General features: G+C 55.5%; 11 protein-coding genes across 11 annotated transcripts; 4 read left to right on the top strand and 7 right to left on the bottom strand.

Annotated features, from left to right (window-relative positions):
• Window positions 1-58: 58 nt before the first annotated feature.
• On the bottom strand, window positions 59-1,207 carry J7T54_005428 (26S proteasome regulatory subunit rpn-like protein; the record flags this gene model as incomplete). The annotated part of the gene is made up of 3 exons (XM_051507647.1): window positions 59-643; window positions 694-965; window positions 1,018-1,207. The coding sequence occupies 3 exons, from the start codon at window positions 1,205-1,207 to the stop codon at window positions 59-61; spliced, it is 1,047 nt and encodes a 348-aa protein (XP_051361182.1).
• Window positions 1,208-2,094: 887 nt separating this feature from the next.
• J7T54_005427 (adenylate kinase) lies at window positions 2,095-3,068 on the top strand (the record flags this gene model as incomplete). Its single annotated transcript, XM_051507646.1, has 4 exons — window positions 2,095-2,242; window positions 2,294-2,346; window positions 2,401-2,555; window positions 2,609-3,068. 4 exons carry the CDS (start codon window positions 2,095-2,097, stop codon window positions 3,066-3,068), a joined length of 816 nt encoding a protein of 271 aa, XP_051361181.1.
• A 470-nt stretch (window positions 3,069-3,538) lies between these two features.
• Window positions 3,539-3,766, bottom strand: J7T54_005426 (uncharacterized protein; the record flags this gene model as incomplete). The annotated part of the gene is made up of 1 exon (XM_051507645.1): window positions 3,539-3,766. The coding sequence occupies one exon, from the start codon at window positions 3,764-3,766 to the stop codon at window positions 3,539-3,541; it is 228 nt and encodes a 75-aa protein (XP_051361180.1).
• A 199-nt stretch (window positions 3,767-3,965) lies between these two features.
• On the bottom strand, window positions 3,966-6,581 carry J7T54_005425 (uncharacterized protein; the record flags this gene model as incomplete). Its single annotated transcript, XM_051507644.1, has 3 exons — window positions 3,966-4,839; window positions 4,909-6,140; window positions 6,228-6,581. 3 exons carry the CDS (start codon window positions 6,579-6,581, stop codon window positions 3,966-3,968), a joined length of 2,460 nt encoding a protein of 819 aa, XP_051361179.1.
• A 776-nt stretch (window positions 6,582-7,357) lies between these two features.
• On the bottom strand, window positions 7,358-7,692 carry J7T54_005424 (uncharacterized protein; the record flags this gene model as incomplete). Its single annotated transcript, XM_051507643.1, has 2 exons — window positions 7,358-7,466; window positions 7,520-7,692. The coding sequence occupies 2 exons, from the start codon at window positions 7,690-7,692 to the stop codon at window positions 7,358-7,360; spliced, it is 282 nt and encodes a 93-aa protein (XP_051361178.1).
• A 733-nt stretch (window positions 7,693-8,425) lies between these two features.
• On the bottom strand, window positions 8,426-8,812 carry J7T54_005423 (uncharacterized protein; the record flags this gene model as incomplete). The annotated part of the gene is made up of 1 exon (XM_051507642.1): window positions 8,426-8,812. The coding sequence occupies one exon, from the start codon at window positions 8,810-8,812 to the stop codon at window positions 8,426-8,428; it is 387 nt and encodes a 128-aa protein (XP_051361177.1).
• A 945-nt stretch (window positions 8,813-9,757) lies between these two features.
• Window positions 9,758-10,251, top strand: J7T54_005422 (40S ribosomal protein-like protein; the record flags this gene model as incomplete). The annotated part of the gene is made up of 2 exons (XM_051507641.1): window positions 9,758-10,016; window positions 10,073-10,251. The coding sequence occupies 2 exons, from the start codon at window positions 9,758-9,760 to the stop codon at window positions 10,249-10,251; spliced, it is 438 nt and encodes a 145-aa protein (XP_051361176.1).
• Window positions 10,252-10,469: 218 nt separating this feature from the next.
• J7T54_005421 (4-hydroxybenzoate polyprenyltransferase-like protein) lies at window positions 10,470-11,306 on the bottom strand (the record flags this gene model as incomplete). The annotated part of the gene is made up of 2 exons (XM_051507640.1): window positions 10,470-11,016; window positions 11,257-11,306. The coding sequence occupies 2 exons, from the start codon at window positions 11,304-11,306 to the stop codon at window positions 10,470-10,472; spliced, it is 597 nt and encodes a 198-aa protein (XP_051361175.1).
• Window positions 11,307-12,213: 907 nt separating this feature from the next.
• Window positions 12,214-16,507, top strand: J7T54_005420 (uncharacterized protein; the record flags this gene model as incomplete). Its single annotated transcript, XM_051507639.1, has 2 exons — window positions 12,214-16,000; window positions 16,050-16,507. The coding sequence occupies 2 exons, from the start codon at window positions 12,214-12,216 to the stop codon at window positions 16,505-16,507; spliced, it is 4,245 nt and encodes a 1,414-aa protein (XP_051361174.1).
• Window positions 16,508-17,170: 663 nt separating this feature from the next.
• Window positions 17,171-19,051, top strand: J7T54_005419 (Counting factor 60; the record flags this gene model as incomplete). The annotated part of the gene is made up of 2 exons (XM_051507637.1): window positions 17,171-17,548; window positions 17,618-19,051. The coding sequence occupies 2 exons, from the start codon at window positions 17,171-17,173 to the stop codon at window positions 19,049-19,051; spliced, it is 1,812 nt and encodes a 603-aa protein (XP_051361173.1).
• A 65-nt stretch (window positions 19,052-19,116) lies between these two features.
• Window positions 19,117-20,687, bottom strand: J7T54_005418 (geranylgeranyl transferase type-2 subunit alpha; the record flags this gene model as incomplete). The annotated part of the gene is made up of 3 exons (XM_051507636.1): window positions 19,117-19,484; window positions 19,532-20,366; window positions 20,616-20,687. 3 exons carry the CDS (start codon window positions 20,685-20,687, stop codon window positions 19,117-19,119), a joined length of 1,275 nt encoding a protein of 424 aa, XP_051361172.1.
• Between the last annotated feature and the right edge of the window lie 101 nt (window positions 20,688-20,788).

Genomic DNA, 20,788 nt, shown 5'->3' with positions numbered 1-20,788 from the left:
CTGATATGCTCCCACTGTACAGTCAGGCAGGCACTGTGCCCCTTTTCTAAGTTTGTCATCATTTCTTCCTGTCCTTGCTCTCCTTATCCTTTTCCTTGTCCTTGGGAGACGCCTCCTTGCTGTCCCCATTCGCTTCCGTAGCCTCCTTCTTTTCGTCCTTGTTCGCCGCACCATCCTTCTTGGCTTCCTTCTCCTCCGCCGATTGCCTGTTCTGGATCTTGTTGTCAATCAAGTCATGGAATGCGGCGATGGCGCGAATCAAGCTGCTGAGGTAGATGGCCATGAGCTGATCGTTGGTCTTGACGCTGAGCGCATTCGACAGCTCGCCAGACCCGGCCTTGCCCGTTGCTTCCGGTGTGAAGAGGTTGGGAAGGAGGTTGAAAACGTCTTGCAAATTCCCCAAGATGGCGTGGTTCACGGGCAGGTCGCCATCGAGGACCTTTTGAAGGTAGGCGCCAATGTCGCGAAGGCGCAAGTGTAGACCCTGCAGCGATTGCAGTTGGTTGGTGACTCGAGTCGACAATGTGCCAACGGCTACGTCTCGGATGTCTCGTAATAGATGCTCAACACCAATCTCCTCTGCTTCCTCGGCCTCTATGATCGAAGGGGTGTGGACAAACGTCCTCGCGGTGGTTGTGCCGTCCTGTCGATGTCAGTGGCTGTCACGTATTGCACAGCTCGTCAAGAACTTACATCCTTGATCTCATCGACCGCAAAGTATGCATCCGTAGGTACACCTGACTCCTTCGGCTGGACGTCAATAATGACCAGGAGTGGATTGGGCGTGTACCGTTTGAACAGCTCGTTGATTTGGAGATCGGAGGCGCGCAGCTTGGGGCCGGAGTGGTACCAGCCTATTAACTTCTCGCGAGCGTTGATCTTCTTGAACATGTCGTTCATGTTCTCGACGTAGTTGTGGTCCAAGAACCACACTGAAGGGTCCTTCTCATCCTCCTCGAAGGGCACTGTCGTCGAGGTCAGCGTGGCACGGATAGCAGCGGGACGATAGGCACCCACCAGCAAAGCTGTTTGACACCCTGACGTTCTTCCCATCATTTTGACCCAGTAGGACACCGACGACTCTTCGTGACTTGATCTGGTTCTGCGTGGTTCTGTTGTAGTGGTCGACGGCGCTCAGCAGCACGAGGGGTGCGACAGAGACGTTTCGAGTGACGAGGGAAAGGGTTTCTGCTGTGGTAGTAGGCATCTCAAAGACGTGGTGGGGTCTGTGCCCCTTGCGCTCAGTGAAATGTGTTGTAGCTATGTGATGATGTCGCTCGCGATTGTCTCAAGAAAGTCGTTTGCTGATCTGATCGCCCTACGTACGTTGGAGGCTGCCTTTGGTGATGCAGTTGACGCTAGAGCTCAAGCAACCAGAGCTCGAGCCCCACGTACAGTCACGTGATGCGCCACAGCGTGGCTTGATCACAGTTCGCTTGACATCATCAGATTACAACTCTCAGTGCACCTCTCAACTTGTGAGAGTAGACACATCGAGCTGGTAGGACATGATTTGGGCTTGATAGGCTTCTGTAGGCCCCAGTAGAGTCAAGCTGTAAGCATATGACGTGGCCACTGCTTCAATTGGGCATATCACGCGCAGAGACGCTCACGGACGTGGTTCCCTGGGAAATGCTGGTTCCAAGTTCCAACCTCGGCGCGTGGCAGCGGAAACGTGGACCGGCGGACGGACGGACGGATATGTAGATGCTTCAGTTCAGGCTCCTCCTAATTAGCTCGGCGGCAACAAGACAGGTGTCGGCAAAAGCAATGGGTACTATACGTCAAAAATTAAATCAGCAAGACCTCACAAGTGAATCTCAGACGATTAAACCATCCCTTGTCTACTACATTCCGCCCGTCCATCAAGCGACGCGAGTACATCCGCGCCCAATCACAAGGCACCAACATTTCCACGGCCGGCAAGCTCCACGGCTGGTTTCCGTCAACTCCATCCTCCGATCTCGAAACCTGCCTCCGGGCTTTTCTGCTTTCCCTTCACTCTACGCCCACCGCCCCCCATACCCTCCCCACGCGTCGAATTCTTTCTCAGGTCTTACTTGTTGTGCCAATTGACCTCGTTCCACCAGCATCATGGGCATCGTCGAGGATGAGCTTAAGCATCTGAAGGATGTGGTCACCGGCCTCGAGTCGCGCATTAAGCGTCTCGAACAGCGCGGTACCGGCGCTTCGCCCTCGACTGAGGAGATTCGCATGATCTTGATCGGTCCTCCTGGTGCCGGTACGCAAACCTGCGATTGACCCTGCGGATTCATGCTGATAAGTTTTGCAGGCAAAGGAACCCAAGCCCCCAAGCTCAAAGAGCGATTTTCCTGCTGCCACCTCGTACGTATTACGGCGGCGCGCAGTCGCAATGCCCCTGTTCTGACAGCTTGCTAGGCCACCGGCGATATGCTGCGCTCCCAGGTTGCGAAGAAGACACCCCTCGGGCGCGAGGCGAAGAAGATCATGGACCAGGGCGGTCTCGTCAGCGACGACATCATGATCGGCATGATCAAGGAGGAGCTCAACAACAACAAGGAGTGCCTCGGCGGGTACGTATTTGCCAACGCGCCACGGTAATCGCGAAGGTACTGATGGTGTCCAGCTTCATCCTCGATGGTTTCCCCCGAACCGTGCCTCAGGCCGAGGGTCTCGACGCCATGCTCCGCGAGCGCAACAAGAACCTGCACCACGCTGTCGAGCTGCAGATCGACGACTCCCTCCTCGTCGAGCGTATCACCGGCCGCCTCGTCCACCCGGCCTCTGGCCGCTCGTACCACCGCACCTTCAACCCTCCCAAGGAGGCCATGAAGGACGACGTCACCGGCGAGCCCCTTATCCAGCGTTCCGACGACAACGCCGAGGCTCTGCAGAAGCGTCTGGCTGTCTATCACCAGCAGACCTCGCCCGTTGTGCATTACTACCAGAAGACCGGCATCTGGAAGGGCTTGGATGCCAGCCAAGAGCCTGGACAGGTGTGGAAGAACATGCTGCAGATTGTGGAGGCTGGGCAGAGCAAGGGTCACGGTTCGACGATCCTGAGCCGCATCACTGGCTCGAACTAAGCGAAAAGGGCAGAAAGCACACAGCTGCGGTCATCACGTGGCTGTGGCGAGATGTACTGACGCATGTATGTACCACATTGTCAAACTTAGCCGAGACCATGAAACTAGCATCCTCTTATTCTATCCTCTTTCCCGTCTATTGTTGGTATTCTATGGCGCATCGCGGACAAATGAAACTTGGAACGACCGACCCGCCCTCTTGACTCCGTTGCGATGCTAGGTTAAATCAACGCTGCCTCTCTCAAATGCGTCTGCCCCGGGTATTCCGCCTCTTGGCTATGCATATGATTAAATATATACGTGTTTAACGATAGAAAGGGTTTCGCCCCGTTGGCCGAACATAGCGGGCAGGCAAAGAGGCAGTATGGCCCACGCCGCCGTCGACAAGGGGACACGAAGACCCAGAGCGTCACTCATGACGAGATCATCTCGTGAGCTCCTATCTCCTCGGGGTAGCTGACAAAGTCAGTTCAGTAGAGATAGAGCGAGTCGCGGCGGCGCAACTGACCGTTAACCATCTGCCGCTGCTTGTTCAGCCAACTTTTGGGCGCGTCGTGGCGTCTCTGAAGAACGACGTGGTTGCTCTGGATGCGGCCCGTGAGGTCGAACCACGCCGTTGCTATCAACGCATTCTCTCTCTGGAGGTTCTTGATCGACTTCTCAAGAGCAGCCTGAAGATGTAACAGATTAACATTCATTCAAATCACTGGATGGGAAAGGAAACATGGATAGAAACATGCTGAATAAAAGAAAACATACCTTTTGCTCCGCCGCCAGATCTCCTCCCAAGGCAGCTTTGAGCTTACGTTGGAGGTCGACACGCTCCAGCTCAGACTTTTCGAGTTGCTGCACATTCTGTTAATAACACCATTTCAAGACTGCCTTCTCTCTCTCTCTCTAAGCCTGGCTCTTCTTCCTGCTGAAGCTAAAGGGGCGGTTGAATGCTCGCTTGAACAGTCCATCCTTCGTCTTCTTCTTGGGAGGGGTTTCAGGTCTAGCCACAGCAACCTTGTCGACACCGCCGTTGACACAAAGAATAGGGAACTGGGTGTGGCCGGGCACCACTTGGTGCTCAAGGCTCATCCTGGGGGCACGTGGCCAGGGGAGGCTAGTCGGGCGCGGGTGCGGAGGCGAGCAGTCGCTGCCAAACGCTGGCATGGGTGGACCGCGAGTGCGGCCAAGGCCATGCACATTTCCAAAGCCACACATACTGCGACGCTTGTCGGGCGAGGGTCCTGAGCGCTCGTGGTGAACCATGACATAGGTTGGCCACGCCTCGGGGCGCATTTCATCGTGGAGGGATGACAGGGAATGTTCGCCACTCACCTCATTCCGTTCGACCAAGCGGGCCCGGAGCTTCTCGATCTTCTCCGTCTCCTTCTTGGCAGCTGCAGCCAGGTCGGGGTCAGTGGCCATAATCTCGTCCAGAGTCTTGCCTTCCGCAGCCTTGGAAAGTCGGTCCTTGGCCAGGAGCGCTTCAATGAGCTGGCCCTTCTGCGCGTCGTTGTCAGCAGTCACGATACCAAGTTTCTCGCGCAACCTGTCAAGCTCCGATTTTAGAGACGCTGATACAATCTCGTCGGCGTGCTTAACGTCCTCCAGAGCTTGAGCCGCATCCTTGTCCACAGCTTCCAAGTCGGTTCGAAGCGTGACGAGTTCGCGAGCCTGATCGGCGGCCTGCTGCTCGAGTGCTTCAATGCGCTTGTGAGCCTTCTCAAGTTTGTCCGCTTTCTCCAGGTCGGCTTGGCGAAGCTCAGCAAAAGCCTTGTCCCTGTAATATGTACAATTTAGCACATGCATTGGGCCATCAGCCAGCATCTCGTTGATGGTTTTGACTAACCCTTCGCCTGTCAAGTTGTTCAACACGGCCTCGACCTGTGCATTGAGGATTGCAATCTTCTCAAAGTCGTCATTCGTCTTGGCTTGTAGTCGGTCCCGGTGTGCAGTCATAACGTCCAAGTCGCGCTGCAAGATGGTGGTATCCCCCTTCGAGGCGACAGTCCTCTTCAGAACCTCATTCTCTGCCTTGAGGCGTGCATTCGCCAGAGAGAAGTCGGCTGAAGGAGCACTGTCGTTGGCATCGTTCAGCTCATCTTCGAGACTCATGCCAGCATCGCCACCCTGGTGCATCGAGGAGCCTTCTCCACCTTGGAGTCGGTCATTCAAATCCTTGATAATGACCTCATCTTGATCGCGGAGGGCTTGTAGTTGTGCAACCTCCGTGAGTGCATGTTCAAGGTCTTGCCGCAGCAAGTTCTTGGCGTTGCGCTCGTCCCACACAGCTTGTTCAGATTGGGAGATTAGTGTGCTCAACTCGGCGTCGGCCTTGTGCGCGCGTTGGCTGCGAAGTATCTCGCCGGTCAGACGTTGAATCTCGTCCTGCAATTCCGCGCGCTCATATTTGAGGTTTGAGAGTTCCTTGGCATCGCCTTGGTGCTGTTCAAGCTTCTGCTTGTATCGATCAGCCGTGTTGGCCTTCTTTTCGAATTCTTCAGCCTTGTGCTTCCACTCTGCCACCTGATCCTGGAGAGATTCGGCCAATGCAGCTCTATTGGTGAGTCGTTGAACTTCAGATTCAAGATGAGCTTTGACTTTGGCATCCTCTCGCATAGACTCTTCGTAATCTGCTATGATCTCCATTTGCTCGTGAACCCGAGCCTCGAGGGCCTTGACTGTGTCTGCATTGCTAGCACCATCTCGGGTGGCCTTGCGGAGAAGATCTAGTTCGCGGTCGTTCATGTCTTTCTCATACTGAAGTTCGCTGTGGCTTTGGTGGAGCTTTTCGAGTCGCGTAATGTAGTCGGACAGCTGCTTTTTTGTAGTGTCTAGTTGTTGTCGAAGAGCGGCGTTCTGCTCTTCCACCAAGAGGTCAATGTCACGCGCCTCCAACATATCGTCAACAGTTTCGTCCGTGTCATCCGCTGCTCCCTTGGCATCTGCCATCTCCATCTGTACGACTTGCAGTATATGCATGAGCTCCCCCTGCGCCTTCTGGTCGAGATGCTGTATTCTTGGAACATATTGCTGTCGGTTAGGGCCAAAAGCTGCAGTGCAAACGATGACGGCGAGCAACTGTCCCACGTGAAATGTTAGCTCTGCTTCGCGCTGTTTCTTTCGCTCTTCCACGGTATGGAAGGCTAGGCTGTGGAGGCGACTCACCTGGCTGATGCCTTGCGCGTCAGGGCTTTCGGCGATGGCATGATAATCGAACTTGGAGGCTTGGAAGCTCAGCTCCGGGACCTTGCGACGGATGAAACGAAAGAGTCCCTTGTAGACCGACTGTATATTGCGCTTGTTCGTCAAGAGAGGAACTGTTTGGTCCTTCTCTAAATGCGAGGGGTCGAATTCGGGGTCAAGCTCGTGGAGGACCTTGCCTAGGACAAGGCCGTTGTGAAGGTCTTCGAGGCTGTCGATAGGGGGGTCGAGGGTAAACATGCGGTTGACCGTCTTCAGGAGCGCGACCCGCGCGCCTTCGCTAAATGACGGCCTCGCCTTTGCCGACGACTTGTCCATTTCGCCGAGTGCTGCCGTCAATAACTAATGTAGATCAGCTGAGTAGGGTCGAGAGTCGCGTCGCGTGGTCCACGGGATAAGTAGGTATGGTGAAGTAGAACCATGTCGAGCAGCGAGATGAGGATGCTTTTATGTCAAGGGGTAGACTGTTTCGGAGAAGCGCTCTCTCATCCCGAAGAATAGCACATGTTCGTCCGTGATCTTGATTCCAAAGTTTGTAATTGTGTTATGGAGAGATTCGGTCTTCAGATGCTGTTCAGGTGGTGTTCCCCTCCTGTCCCCCTAGTCCGCATTGCGTGCGGCCAGGTCCCGGGTGGATCATGCACACTTGGCGGGTGCCCGCCATGGGGTACTCGTTGTTCCCGCTTCACGGACAAGGCTGAGAATGCTTCCGAAAGCCAAGAACAGGTTGTTACTGATATTTGGTCTCAAGAGTGTGGTGCATGTCGTTTATGCTTTGTGATACATGCTACGTTCCATTCTGTCCAAGGTATTATCGGTTGTATTGCCTGACACCGCCCAATAAGGTCGGTTGGGAGTATGTGCTGCTGACGAGACGAACAACGTTGTCGCTTGCCTATGACCATTCAGAAGTCGGAACAGTTATTGTCAAATATATCCAAAGAACTCGCTCTAACTCCTCTAACGAGCGTGATTGCCAGCAATTTGCAAGGTCATTATCCAGTTGCTTCTTCCGTAAGGTAGCATGTGATCATCATAACGCCATATCCTTGCGAACAAAACGCCTCCAGTAAGCAGTAAGTCTTTAGTGAAGTTTAGCTGTTGATAGAAACCTCCTGGTCTTCTTCAACACGCATCTTGTGCTCGTTGCCCCAGGTCTGCACAGATTGCAGCGCTTCCTCTGGCGCGTCGGCAGCAAAGCCCCTATCACCGCTTGTAAGCCCAAGATTACAGATAGCAGAATGAGATGGATGTACTTGAGGATGGAGTATACGTGGGTGATTTTGCCACCAGCACTGACAATGTCCTTCTTCGCCTGATCGACAATGGAATCGGGAGTGTTGTTGTCGTCGAAGTAAATGATGACCGACTTGCCGAAAACACCAGGGATGACAGCGAGCGCCAAAGCGAGAAGTCCAGAGACACGCATGTCGAAAGTATGATCGCTCGGGTTAGTTTGAGATGAAATTAAAGGGTATGCGTGAGATTGGTGACGTTGGCGCTGAAGATGGGGACAGGTCGATATTTATGCAGGAAATGTTTGATAGCAGGGGGAAGTTGCATGAGATTCAAATCAATGACAGGAGACTCAGACCTTGTGTTAGAGGTTGATGCCGACGGCGTGGGAGCGGATGACCTCAGGCTCCCCGGCAGCGACGCCAGTGGCGGGGCAGCGCCATCCAAGTGCCATTCTAATTAGGCAGGAGACAAAAACGGTAGCACTCCGGGTCGACCGACGATCGCCCAGCCAGTGAACGCATCGTCAGACCTTGAATTCCTCATACATTCCTCTTCCAGGCTGTAAGGTATGGTGCTTTTGCCTGCTTGCTCGCGGTCGTTGCCGTTCCACGGCGGCTGCCTCCAAGGCCCCCGTGCTGTTCCTAATTGACGTGGCAGTATGTAAAGGGTTTCCGGGAGTCAACCAGCGTGTACGGATAGCGGATGAGAGCTTCTAATAACACGTCATGTGGAAGGGCGAATGTGAGAAGTGCGAACTACGGAGTGTACAGATTGCCATCTTATCGGCTCAAGGACATATATTACACAGCATTATTCGAGGCGCCCCCGCACGGCAGCGCCCAAACGCCTGTTGCTGAAGGGATGCAAATTACAATGCTCGCTAAAAAGAAGAATTATCGTGACAAGCTGAGTACTGCCTCGCCTTACGACTTGACGCTTCCGGTCATTGCATCGCTCTCCGCCCACACGTCCTTGCTCTCTCGTTCGATGCTGCGCATTGCTTTGGCCACATCGTCGAGCTTGGCCACGACATCGACAACTCCATTGTTGACCCTCTGAAAGTACTCATCGTTGGCTTCGCGCCGCTTCCGCGCAAGTAATATGTCTGCTTCAGTCTCTTCCTCTAGTTTCGCGCCCAAGCGATCTGCCCCTGCTGTGCTCGAATCGGACTTGGCCCCAGAGGTAGATGGCGCTGTGCTTTTTACTGCCTCAGTGCCCTCTCCGCCAGCCGACTTGGACGCATCGCCGACTGTTCCTTTCATGTTGCGCAGTTCGTCTCCGGCTGCTGAGCCAGCGCTGTCTCGATACATTGTCTCGATCGCATCGTCAGCTTCGCTTCGGGCCCATGCCTGTGCAAGAGCAATCTGCGCCGCACGTAGATCTCCTAGTTTGCGGTCATGCTCTGGTCCAAACACGTGGGTACCTCCTGATGCTGACAGTTCTACCTCTTCCAAGGTAGCTTGCATCTCAGCCCACAAGGCATCCGTCCTATCAGTGCTCCTTGTACTTTCGTCGCTTCTAAAACCCCTCCGGGATCTATTGGCTGTCGATGGCGACAGACTCCCCGAGTATACATCAAGGTTTGATCGTTCGCGCGTCAAGGGATTCGGCCCTGGAGCGGAGGCGCCCGGCGCCAGGATACCAGGTAGCGACACATGAGAGGCGGATGGCGAGGGGTGAAGGAACAAAGACGGCGGCGGATCGCGCTGCGGCTTGCTCGGTGATCGTGTGTGCTGAGCCATCAAGGCCGGCACTGAAGTCATGGGCGTTGTTTGAGCAAAATGCGCGCCAACATAAGCCTGCCCAAGTACCAAGGTCAGCTCTGTTCAATGATCGCGTACCGCGAACCACTTGTGATTTGGGTCGGCAGCGATCGCACGCCACTTTGCTAATGCCCCGATCGAGCGTCTTGGCGCGGGTATCCACATGGAGAATGGCCGGGGGACGGACCTACCTTGACCCGCTCCTTGCCTCCACCGTCAATGATCAGTCCGTCCAGTCACGTGGCCCTGCACATCCAAAGCCACAACCAGCGTTTTCCCCTCTAGGGTGCAAAAACCCTACTAAGAAATTCCGGGAAGCATCAGCCCAACTTTTCGCCGTCACCCGCCAACGACTTACCACCCATCCATCGCCGCGATACCCGACTAAACCGGTGAGTCTCCCCTCCGTACCGTCGACACTCGCTCTCGAACCCATTGAGCTCGACCGCCTCTCAACCGAATTCACGAAGTACTAACCCGTGCGAAGCAAAAATGGCTGGAGGCAAACCCCGTGGTCTTAACGCCGCGCGCAAGCTGCGAACAAACCGAAAGGACCAGAAGTGGGCTGATCTTCACTGGAAGCGTCGTGCCCTCGGTACCGCCTACAAGTCCTCGCCCTTTGGTGGCTCTTCCCACGCCAAGGGCATCGTCCTCGAGAAGGTCGGTGTTGAGGCCAAGCAGCCCAACTCTGCCATTCGCAAGTGTGTGCGTGTGCAGCTCATCAAGAACGGCAAGAAGGTCACCGCTTTCGGTATGTGGGAGCCAGTACGAGCGTGGAGGCGATGTCGATACTAACATTGTGGACAGTCCCCAATGACGGTTGCTTGAACTTCGTGGACGAGAACGACGAGGTCCTCCTGGCTGGTTTCGGTCGCAAGGGCAAGGCCAAGGGTGATATCCCCGGTGTGCGCTTCAAGGTCGTCAAGGTTTCTGGTGTCGGTCTGCTTGCGCTGTGGAAGGAGAAGAAGGAGAAGCCCCGCACATAAGAATCTGTTTCTTGTTATTGGGCAATACGAGGCGACGTCAAATTTGGGCATGAGGAGTCACAACGGCTTTGCTTGCATCGGCATCACAGGTTAGGGTTTTCGACCTGGGGAGATGGATCTCAGAGAATAGATCAACAAGTCTCTCAAAAAGTAACAATATGTGTCATTGATTGACTATCATGGCCACAGATGATGTACAAAGGCTTTAACACGCTACACTAGGCAGCATCAGTCCCCTCGATCTCTTGGTCCCGGGTCGAATAACGATGCACGTAATCGGCACCCATGCCGAGGCCAATGGTGCCACCAGTAATCCAGCATCCGTTGACAAACCACCACCAGCAATTATTGACGCTCTTCAAGTTGACCCTTTTGATCATGATGCCGAGTGCGGCAATGGCACCACCGCAACTCCCGAGGTAGAAAAGGGGCCCTGCCCCCGAGGCGAACCCAGCTGCCGCCAGGAATCCAACTTGTACGGTAGCAAGCCCGGTGAGAACCTTTTTGGTATCCGCGTCGTGCTTCAGAGCAATGCTCTTGATGCCCACCTTGGCGTCATCCTTGATGTCCATATGGGCATAGATCATGTCATACAATACCGTCCATGACACGCAAGAGGCATACAGACATGCTGCCGAGGTGAGCGCCGGCATGTTGGAGAGCAAATCAATACCAAGGGCTGGGTAGCCCATGATAGCGCCCCATGAGAACGTCAGTCCCAGCACAAACTGAGGATAATATGTGACGCGCTTCGCCAGAGGATAGCTAGCCACGAACAGCAAGCTGGGGATTCCATAGAAAAGGCACTGAAACGGGAACGAGACCAAGACACCCAACCCGGCCAATAGTTGGAACCCAGTAAACACCAGGCCCTTGAATGGAGTGATGGCGCCTCGCGCAATTGGACGATGCCTTGTCCGTGTAACATGGGGATCTAGGTTTCGGTCCCAAAGATCGTTGATCGAGCAGCCAGCACCTCGCATGATGAGTGCTCCAGTGAAAAACAGAGCTGAGTAGCCCAAAGTTGTGGTTGGCGTCGCCATGGGCACTGCCATTGGCGCTGCCAAGAGTGTTGAGAAAAGGCATGGAAAGAAGAGGTAGTAGGTACCCGTTGGCTTGTCTATCCGAACCAACTCAGCGTACGGCACCCATGACTTTGGGATGATTGACAGTATGCCTGTTGTCGCAGGTCTGTATGGTGGGAGCTCAGCCGTAGGCCGAGTTATCTCTTGTTGTATTGCAGGCAACAGGTGACATTTGGCCTCATGGAAGGCTGTGAGCTGTTCGCAGCTTTGCCGCACTTTGGTTATTGGCCGTGCGGATAGCCTGGAGCGTAGTACATGACCAAGGCCGTCTCGAGACGTATAGCCACGATGACAAGTTGCCAACTTCGTGGCGGGCGGTAGCCTACCCAGCCTCATCTATCAACACCTGCGCAAAGTCAGTTGAGGGTTGATGACAAGCCGGTAGGGAACCTTGCTCACGATCACGACGCTTTGGGATTGAGGTCCTTGCTATTACATAGAGGCTCTACTCAGTCTCGTGTTGTTCCGGTGGACCAGTCGAGCCAATCATAAAGTACCACCTTACAGGTTGCGACAACATTAACACCTTTGGTGTCTTTGGTGTTGGATGAAGCTTTTCAATTGAAATTAGTCAGCATTTCTGTACGTCACACCGCGCCTGCTGTATCCGCAACCTCCAATCGCCTGCGCATTTCAGCCTCCAGCCAGTGTCGCGTCTTGTTCGCAACTTTCCCAACCCCTCCAGGAACATGTACGTCACGCCGGCACAAGCCATAGTCTTCCACCCCCCCTTGCGCGATGCATGGGATAGACCGATGAGGCAGGGTCGCTGAATCACTTGATATTTCCGATCTCTGATCTGCGAGACCCGTTTCCACGACGCACCTGCCGCGAGTCACGCCTCGGAGTGCGCCTGTGTGTGCCCTGTCCGTTCAAGATGCCTACATCTCTGCATCCCCAGGCTAAATTTGACCCTATCCCTCCCGATCTCGATCTGTACGGCCTAGTCGACCGAACGCCCAATTTCAAATGGGTGCAGCGAGTGTCAAGGACCCAGATTCGCCATCTGGGTCAACAAGAGTTCGAGAAGGTGGTCAAGATGCATGTCATAGAGGGAGGCAAGCCCCTCGTGGTCGATGGCTGGGACACGGCATTCCCTAAGGGTCTGTTCAGTGCCCGCTGGCTCCAAGACAATTACGATAAGAAGCAAGAAAATGTTCGCGACATTGGTACCAGCACGGACATGCCTATGACCACTGGGCACTATCTCCGATCAATGAAGCTCCTCACAAATCAGTGGACGCCAGACAACTTCCGCGATGAGCGCCGCCAACGCCTATATCTCAAGGACATCGACTGCACTCGGGAATGGCGCGACGCGCTGGAAAAGGTCGTCCATCCTAGCCTGTTCTACCTCAACGAGAATGTCAATAGCCACAGCAATCGACGAAACACGAATGAGGACGACGACGACGACGATATGACACCCGATCAGCCCGCAGCACCAGCTGGAGATCTCATGTCTAGCTTACCGGAAGAGATGCGAGCTCAGAACCTGATGTGCTACATTGGCCATGAAGGCACCTATACCCCTGCTCACAGAGAGATGTGTGCATCGCTGGGTCAGAACATCATGGTTGAGGCTTCTGGCGATACAGATGGCGAGAAGCCCGGGAGCTCGTTATGGTTCATGACTGAAAGCAAAGATCGGGAAGTCGTCCGAGAATATTTTCTCTCCATGCTGGGGCACGATATCGAGATTGAAAAGCACTTTGCCCAGATCAATGCTTGGAAAAAGGCGCCATTCGATGTTTACATTGTCGACCAGAAGCCCGGCGACTTCATCCTCATCCCGCCCCTGGCTGCGCATCAAGTTTGGAACCGCGGGACGCGCACCATGAAAGTGGCCTGGAACCGCACGACGGTTGAGACTCTAGACTTGGCGCTGCACGAGGCTCTCCCCAAGGCTCGACTGGTGTGCCGCGACGAGCAGTACAAGAACAAGGCTATCGTCTACTTCACCTTGTCTAAATACTGCCAGCAGCTCCAAAGCCTAGAGGAAAAGGCCGAGTTGACACAGATGAACTTCTTGGGCATCGGCCAGGACATTGTCCGAAACTCACCCCGGGCACGACAACTGGCTGAGGACTTCAAGGAGTTGTTGGATCTCTTCAAGGAGATTCTGGTGAATGAAATGTTTGCCACTCCCGAAAAAGACGTCGAGTACCTCGAGTTCGACTCTTGCGTCACCTGCTCCTACTGTCGGTCAAACATCTTCAACCGGTTCCTCACCTGCAAACACTGCGTTCGCACGCTGATCACAGGTGACGAGGACGCTTATGATGTGTGCATGGAATGCTATGCCATGGGTAGGTCGTGCCTCTGCATGTCAAAGCTTCAATGGTGCGAGCAATGGCAGTGGTCCGATCTCGTCAACAACTACGAGACCTGGCGCGCCATGGTCATTCGCAACGACGGGTACATTGACTTTGATACCTCCCCGCAGCCCCTCGAGGTAGCGAAGCAGCTTGCGAGTAAAAAGTCGGCGGCCCAAGTTTGCCAGGAAGCCCTCAAGCGTCGTCCGTGGAAGGACATTACGAAACCGGAGCGTGAGAAGACGCCGAGTGATTCTGAACAAGATGCGGTAGAGAAGAATGCAGCCAAGAAAAAGAACAAGCGCAAGAAGAAAAAGGGCGACATTCGCAAATGCCACGTCTGCTGCCACAAGGATTACAGTTACCGCGTTCAGGAATGCACCAACCCTGATTGCAAGGAAGCATATTGCTTCGGCGTACTATACCGAGGATTCGACATGCTGCCACAGGAGGTGATGGAGAACGAACTGTGGCAGTGCCCAAAGTGCCTGGGCATATGCAGTTGTGCACAGTGCCGTCGTCGAGGGATTGGGAATCCGTACACGCCAAAGAATACTTCCTTGGGGCATGATACACGCGCGATTGCCGACGATAGAAGCATCGAGGCTCTTGTCGACTTCCGTGTGCACAATCTGGGCTGGCTCAAGGCCGCAGGGGAGGACAGCCGGAGCAAAGACAGCAAACGGATGCAGAGGCTCCGCGAACAAGCCGACACGGCCAAGGCGCAAGACGCGACGGAAGATGGCGGTAACGAGACTCAAGACGTCATAAATAGTCAAGCCTCTTACGGTGCATTTGTAGACGGCTACGGCGACCAACGGCACGTCTTCGAAGGCCAGGATAGCCCCGGACTCACGAGTACTAAAAACGCTCCCGAGGCTCCTGAGGAGTTGGAAGCTCCCCTGCCCTTCACGGAAACAACTGATGACGATACAATCTTCCAGAACGGGGAGGAAGGGGATATGTCTGCGTATCCTGATCCTGTACTGATGCATCAACGCATTGGATTGGGATATTTCGATAAGGACGAGACGTCGGAGAAGATCTTGTTCGATCACTACGAAGTACCGACTGCCGAGGGTCTCAGGTTTGATCAGCCAGACGAGTCTGAGTTTATGAAGAAATCGATACGTGCGGCGAAAAAGCGCGCCCGCCAGGATGAGGAGGATCCTGAGTTCGTTGTGCGCAAGTGGAGGAAACGGCGCCGAACCTCGGAGAGAGACGGTGTCGCGCCAACTGCTAACGACGGCGACGCGAATGATAACAACATGGACCCTGCCTTGTTCAACCTGCAAGGATCTGCGCCTGCGGCGCCTAAGGAGCCTAGCAACGGCTTGGAGTCAGGGCAGCCACCTGTGACACATGAGAGTCTTGACGGTGCAGAAGAGTCGACCAAAGGCCAGCCGGCCCCTGTATATGACGCCAATGAGCCTGCACTCCGCCACGCGAGGCCTCGGCATTCCTATACGGACTTGGATGAGCCCGAAATCAATGCGTTTGATGAGGACGACATTGTTATCCGGAACACACAGGTCAAGAGCGCAGCCGAGCTGGCGTCAGAGGCCTTCAAGCGCGCGCTTGGAGAGACTGGATTTTCCGCTGGGAACGGACCTGCGGGCGAGGGCTCGCCGGCTGCTGATGGTCTAAAGGTTGTGCGACGAGGACCAGGTCGACCCCCAGGCCCAAGGCCGGCGCCAGCTGCCGCTGTTCCCATAGCGGCCGAGCCAACAGTCATGTCGCACACGCGCAGCGGCCGAGCCGTCAAATCGACCTTGCCAAGTAACGCGTTGGTGGCGGATGAAGACGCAAAGGCCTCTGGAACCAAACTAGCTCGCCGTAAAAGGTCGAGATGGTCTGGCGTCACTAAGATTGGGCGAGGAGTCAACGAGGAGGACGAATCTAACGAAGGCACCGAGGAGCCTACAGACGATGAGACAGGAGAGTCTTCATATCGGGCTCCCAAGGTTTCGAATGGCACGGGCCGCAGAGGACGTCCACGCAAGTCAGAAGCGGCCGTGGCGCCTGCTGATAGCGACGATCCCTTCGCCTCGCCGCCGGCCGCAGTCATGCCAAGCTCGGCACAGGGTCCTCGTCGTCGAGGCCGCCCTCGCAAGTCAGAACCAATTGCGCCACCGAACAAGGACGTTGAAGAAGACAACGAGAGTGTGCTCGCGGTCGAGAGTGCGGGAGAAGACGCTACGCCTACGGCCGCCAAGGGGACCAGGCCTAGAGGCCGACCTCGAAAATCGGAGGTGGCCGAGCCTGCAGTCAAAGCTGAGACACCGACTGCGTTCATGTCGATGAAGGAACATATGAAGCTCAAGGGCAGGAAGTTCAAGATTGGTACGCGTAAGTCGCAAGGTCCTGGACAGACTGCGAGCCGTGCGGAAGGGTCAAGGGTACGAGATGGGACTGAAGACAGAGAGGAGACTGATGCTTCGCCCCCGCCTCCTGGAGGAGCAAGCGGTAGCGAAAGCGACCGAAGCCCTCCGCCGCCTGGTCCCTCGTCCCGGGTGTTCGCGCCATCTGGCCGAACCGTGGTTCGACTTGGTGAATACAGCGATGCGTCTGACTTTGAGGACGAATTGGGAAAGGCACAGGCACAGAGCGACTCGAGCGACGACGATGACATCCCGGCCGAGGCAGCGCCTCGTGTTGCCCCAGCATCTCGAGGACGAGGTGGAACAAGGGGACGGGGGCGTGGACGAGGACGAGGACGAGGACGAGGGAGAGGGAAGGGTTGAGATTGGGAGGAGAGATGTGATGCTTGTAATACCCAAATTTTGCCTCAGCCGCGACGCGTTACCTTGGGATTCTTTGATCATCGTCATCATCATGTCGAATGGAAGAGCATGATCGCCAGACAAGCATGCATGCATACCTGTACGTACATACCATACCATACCATACCATACCATACCAGGCAGTGCGGTTCACTGTGACAGGGAGTGCTAAACAGTCCATACGGATATTTCAAAGGTCCGCACGTTCGGAGTATTGATAAGCCCGCGTGTACGTACACACTTCATGCTGTCGTATCGTCGAGGCCGAGTTGCGTACCGTGGCCCTAAGTAGGCGCTGGCTATGAGGTCTCGTTCCACGAGGTTATATTCCTTTCCGCGCAGACAGATAGATGGGTGTTGTACCCCGTCAGCGTCGGTCGAGACGGAAATAATCAGTAGTCGGGCTGCCAAGCCAACTTAGACCACCTTTGTCTTGGTCCACACGCCAGGAACACGCTTGGTTGAGGCAAAATAGGCTGAAGCTCAAGGCAACAACCATGTTCACCATCCAGTGCTCTCAGCCGGGGCACGTGCGCGTCTTCCGCGCTCCCACGTTCCCCGACGGCGCATCCCGACTCCCGGCATACTGTAGGGTCTCCAGACAAACAGGAAGTAAGGCATCTTTGATTTTGGTTCCAGTCGTGTCACTCGCCCGAGTCTGAACACGTGCAGCTGGTCCCATGAAACTTCATACGGACTATCGCCATCCCTACCTACATGGACGTAGGTAGTTAAAATGCATCCTGTCCTCATCCAGGCCGAATACAAGTCGACCACCATCCTCGCCATCCTGACCTCCGTTCTCGCGCTGGCTCCCATGACTCCCATGGCTCCCATCCCTAGTAAGATCGCCACCGTCGTGGTGGGCGTCGCGCTCTTGGCGGCGACGCGAGCCCAGGCGGAGAAGCAGGAATGGCACGCGCCCGCAGAGTCGAACGTGAACAACTTGACGACGGCGGTTCACGGACAGGGCACGTATGGATTCATCTTCAATCGTAGCGATACGCCGGACGACAAGTACGGGACATACAACTACTGCAACATGCCCCATGTCAGGGCCAAGGAGTATGTCCAGGTGGACAAGAACGCGTTTGAGCTACAATATGTCGAATTGGTGAGTGCAGTCTTTGAATTAAAAAGGGGGAAACCCACAGGCAAGGCCTAATCAGCATTTCCTGAGCAGATTCATCGCCACCACAAGCGCACGCCCTACTCGTCCAATGCCTTCCCCGTCGAGCCCTATCAATGGAATTGCGACGACCAGGGCCTGTACTTCTACGGCCGCCCCTTTGATGGCCACGATGCCGCCAAGGGCTATCGCGCGGGCTTCATCTCGGACGTGAATCCCTACGTCCCCAGCGGATGGATTGGCAGCTGCCAGTTCCCGCAGATCACGCCCGGTGGCTTGGACGACTCCTGGCAGCACGGCGCGGATCTGTACGGCGTCTATGGCGATGAGCTTGGATTCCTGCCGGCCAAGGGCGACAAAAGCTTCGACGAAAAGGTCAAGTACCGCGTGACCAACAATGTCATCACCAGCCAGGTCGCGGGCATGCTCATCAACGGCATGTGGGGAACCACGGACGATGTCCCCCTCCACGTCCAGGCCACCAACATTGACAGTCTCGAGCCCCAGTATAGCTGCCCTACGGGCGCGGGCGTGTTCAACAACATCAAGTCGAACAGCAACCCCGAGTGGAGGAGCCATCTCGAGGAGGCCCAGGAGCTCTATAGCGTCCTGGACGATATCTCGGGCGTCAATGCCGGCGGCAACTTCCACGCCTCCTTCGACCCTTATTTCGACAACCTTTCCTCGCGCCAGTGCCATGGCAAGCCCCTCCCCTGCAAGCTTGTCGACGGCGTGGAGAGCGATGACTGTATCACACAGGAGATGGCTGATGCTGTATACCGACTCGGCCACTGGGAGTATAGCCAGATGTACCGCGACCATCCCGACTCATTCTCGGCCGCCTCGGCCAACTTCGGTGTATGGGTCGCCGAGCTGGCTGTCCACCTACGCGAGGTTATGGATGGCAGACGCGAGACCATCTACTTCCATAACATTGCACACGACGGCTCCGTCTCCCGCCTCCTCAGCTTGCTCCAGATTGACGAGATGGTCTGGCCTGGCATGGGCGCCGAGGTGGTCTTCGAGCTCTACAAGAAGAAGGCCGGCGGCGCTCAGCCGCCCAAGCCCACGTCGACGGTCGTTGCGCCCGACTGCAGCCACAACAACTGCCTGCGCCAGATGATCCGTCAGTCGGAATCCGCCAGATCGCTGTGCCCCAGCCTCACGCGCTCCAACACGGCCGAATCCCTGCCGACGTGGCCCGTGGAGTGCGACGACGTCGCGGAAATATACTCGGCATGCTCCTGCTTGGATCTTCAGGCTGCCACGGCCACAGCAACAGATAGCGTGATTCCTGCGCCCACCGCCACCGCAACGCCCAGCGACAGCGGCTTCTATGTCCGCGTCCTGTTCAATGGGCAGGTCTTCAAGTCCTCGAACCCCACGTTGGGCGAGATGGACATGCTCGCCGCGGAGACCCTGCTGGCTTATTTTGATGATATCGCTGGCAAGAGAGCGAGCAAGATGAGGGACCGGTGCGGCAACTGAGCTGCCGAACGCATCGTGTGTAGTAGCAAAGCATTTGATAGATATAATGATACCCAAGCAAACGATCACGCAGCGTGCAATTGCGCCTCCAAGTCGTTCCACCGACCCGTGCGTTGCGGATCAAGTGATTTCAGTTGCGCCAGCCAACCATTCAGCTCAGTGGGCCTAGCCTGCTGTCCAAGACGGCCGAGCGACTGCGTGTACTGTATCAGTGCCTCGTAGATCCATTTCACGTCTGTGTAGTCTTCGAGGAGGTCTTTCATCTCATCTATCTCGCGCTCAATGTAGGAGCGGCGCTGGTCGAGGGACAAGGCTGGCGCTATTGTTTGTGAGCAGGCGTCGTCGATGATGTTGGACGCGAGGAATTGGTGATAGAACCAGAGAGACTGGTCCTCGGGGCCAACATTCAGTCCATCCCGGATCAAGGCAAGCTCTGTACGGTGTAAGTGAAGATCGTCATCACGGTCACGACTGGCTTACCATCGTCCAGGAACTTTTGCCTTGCTTGGTCGTCAGCGCCCCTCTCCCTGAGGAGTTGTGGGATGAGCTGGCTGCGGTAGTGCCAGGCAGAGAAATTGGAAAGATCCATACGGATCATCTTGGTGGTGTACTCGAATTCCGACTCTGTCATGCTTTGACCGGCCAGTGCAGCGCTCTCGAGCTGATCGACCACATATCGTCGGTAACCCCATGCGTGAAAGTTCCGTCGGTCTCTGTGTAGCATTTTGCCCACCAGACCCAGCTCTTCATCCCAGACTTTGCGCGCCACGTGCGTGGGCAGGCGCACAATGGCCTGGCCCAGCGTCCAGAGTCGGTAGTTCCAGATCCAGTAGCATTTGGGGAACTCCATCAGCAGCGGCACTGTGAAGACAAGCTCCGACTTAATAATCTCAAGATCTCTCATCTGTCGGTCCTCTGTTGCTTCAGCTGTTGTACCACTCGTCCCAGTCGTCGGGGAGTCGTGGGACGGCGGGGTCTCGGTCGAGAAGGGCGGTGACGAGCTGGCGGAAGCTCGATGTGAGGTGCCTGTCACTGAGAAAGTCGAGGACCCCTTCGAGAGCGAGGACATAGCCCAAGGTTTGGACGAGCTGCCGGAGGTCAAACATTGTCTGCGAATGTTCCACACTGTGTAGTACTCGGGGTTCTGGCGGAGGAGCTTGGACGTGAGGCCGAAGGTGTCGTGGTCGTAGTCCTGACGGGACACTCTGTTGCGAATGTCGTCCTCGAGAGTTCGGTAGCGGGCAATCTTGTCGATATCGGCTTGGCGCTGTTCTTCTGTCCGGGGACGCGTGGCTCGGGCAATGCCGTGACCGTGCTGGGAAGGTGTCAGTAGGGTGTGGTTTGGGCGTTGGAATTGAGAGCACCAACGCTGGTCATCTTGTTGTCTGGAGGGGAAGACTTGGGATCGCGACTGCGACGCTGCAGCTCCAGACGGGTAAAAGAAGAGTTCGACAAGGATGTTCTGGCTTGAACGTCCGCAGCTGCATCGATGATTGCGGTCCATTCATCCGCCGCCTTTGGTGGGTGGTGTTTCTTGTCCTATGGAGGCGAATGTAATACCTACCCTAAAGAGCTGATCAGTCGTCTTGATTTTTGACAAGACCAGACCGTACGACCTGAGCGATCCATCCTCCATACTGACTTGACACCTGGGCGACATTCATCAAGTGCACGCAATAAAACTGCAACGAATATAAAAGCTGTGTCGTCCGGCTCTTGAGTATGGCGAGTGTAACT

The sequence above is a fragment of the Emericellopsis cladophorae genome (genome assembly GCF_022114955.1).
Source record: "Emericellopsis cladophorae strain MUM 19.33 chromosome Unknown NODE_34_length_249702_cov_121_792324, whole genome shotgun sequence".
In the NCBI taxonomy this organism is placed as follows: Eukaryota; Fungi; Ascomycota; class Sordariomycetes; order Hypocreales; family Bionectriaceae; genus Emericellopsis; species Emericellopsis cladophorae.
The sequence above is the reverse complement of the archived record's forward strand: the minus strand, read 5'-3'. Positions and strand labels throughout refer to the sequence as shown.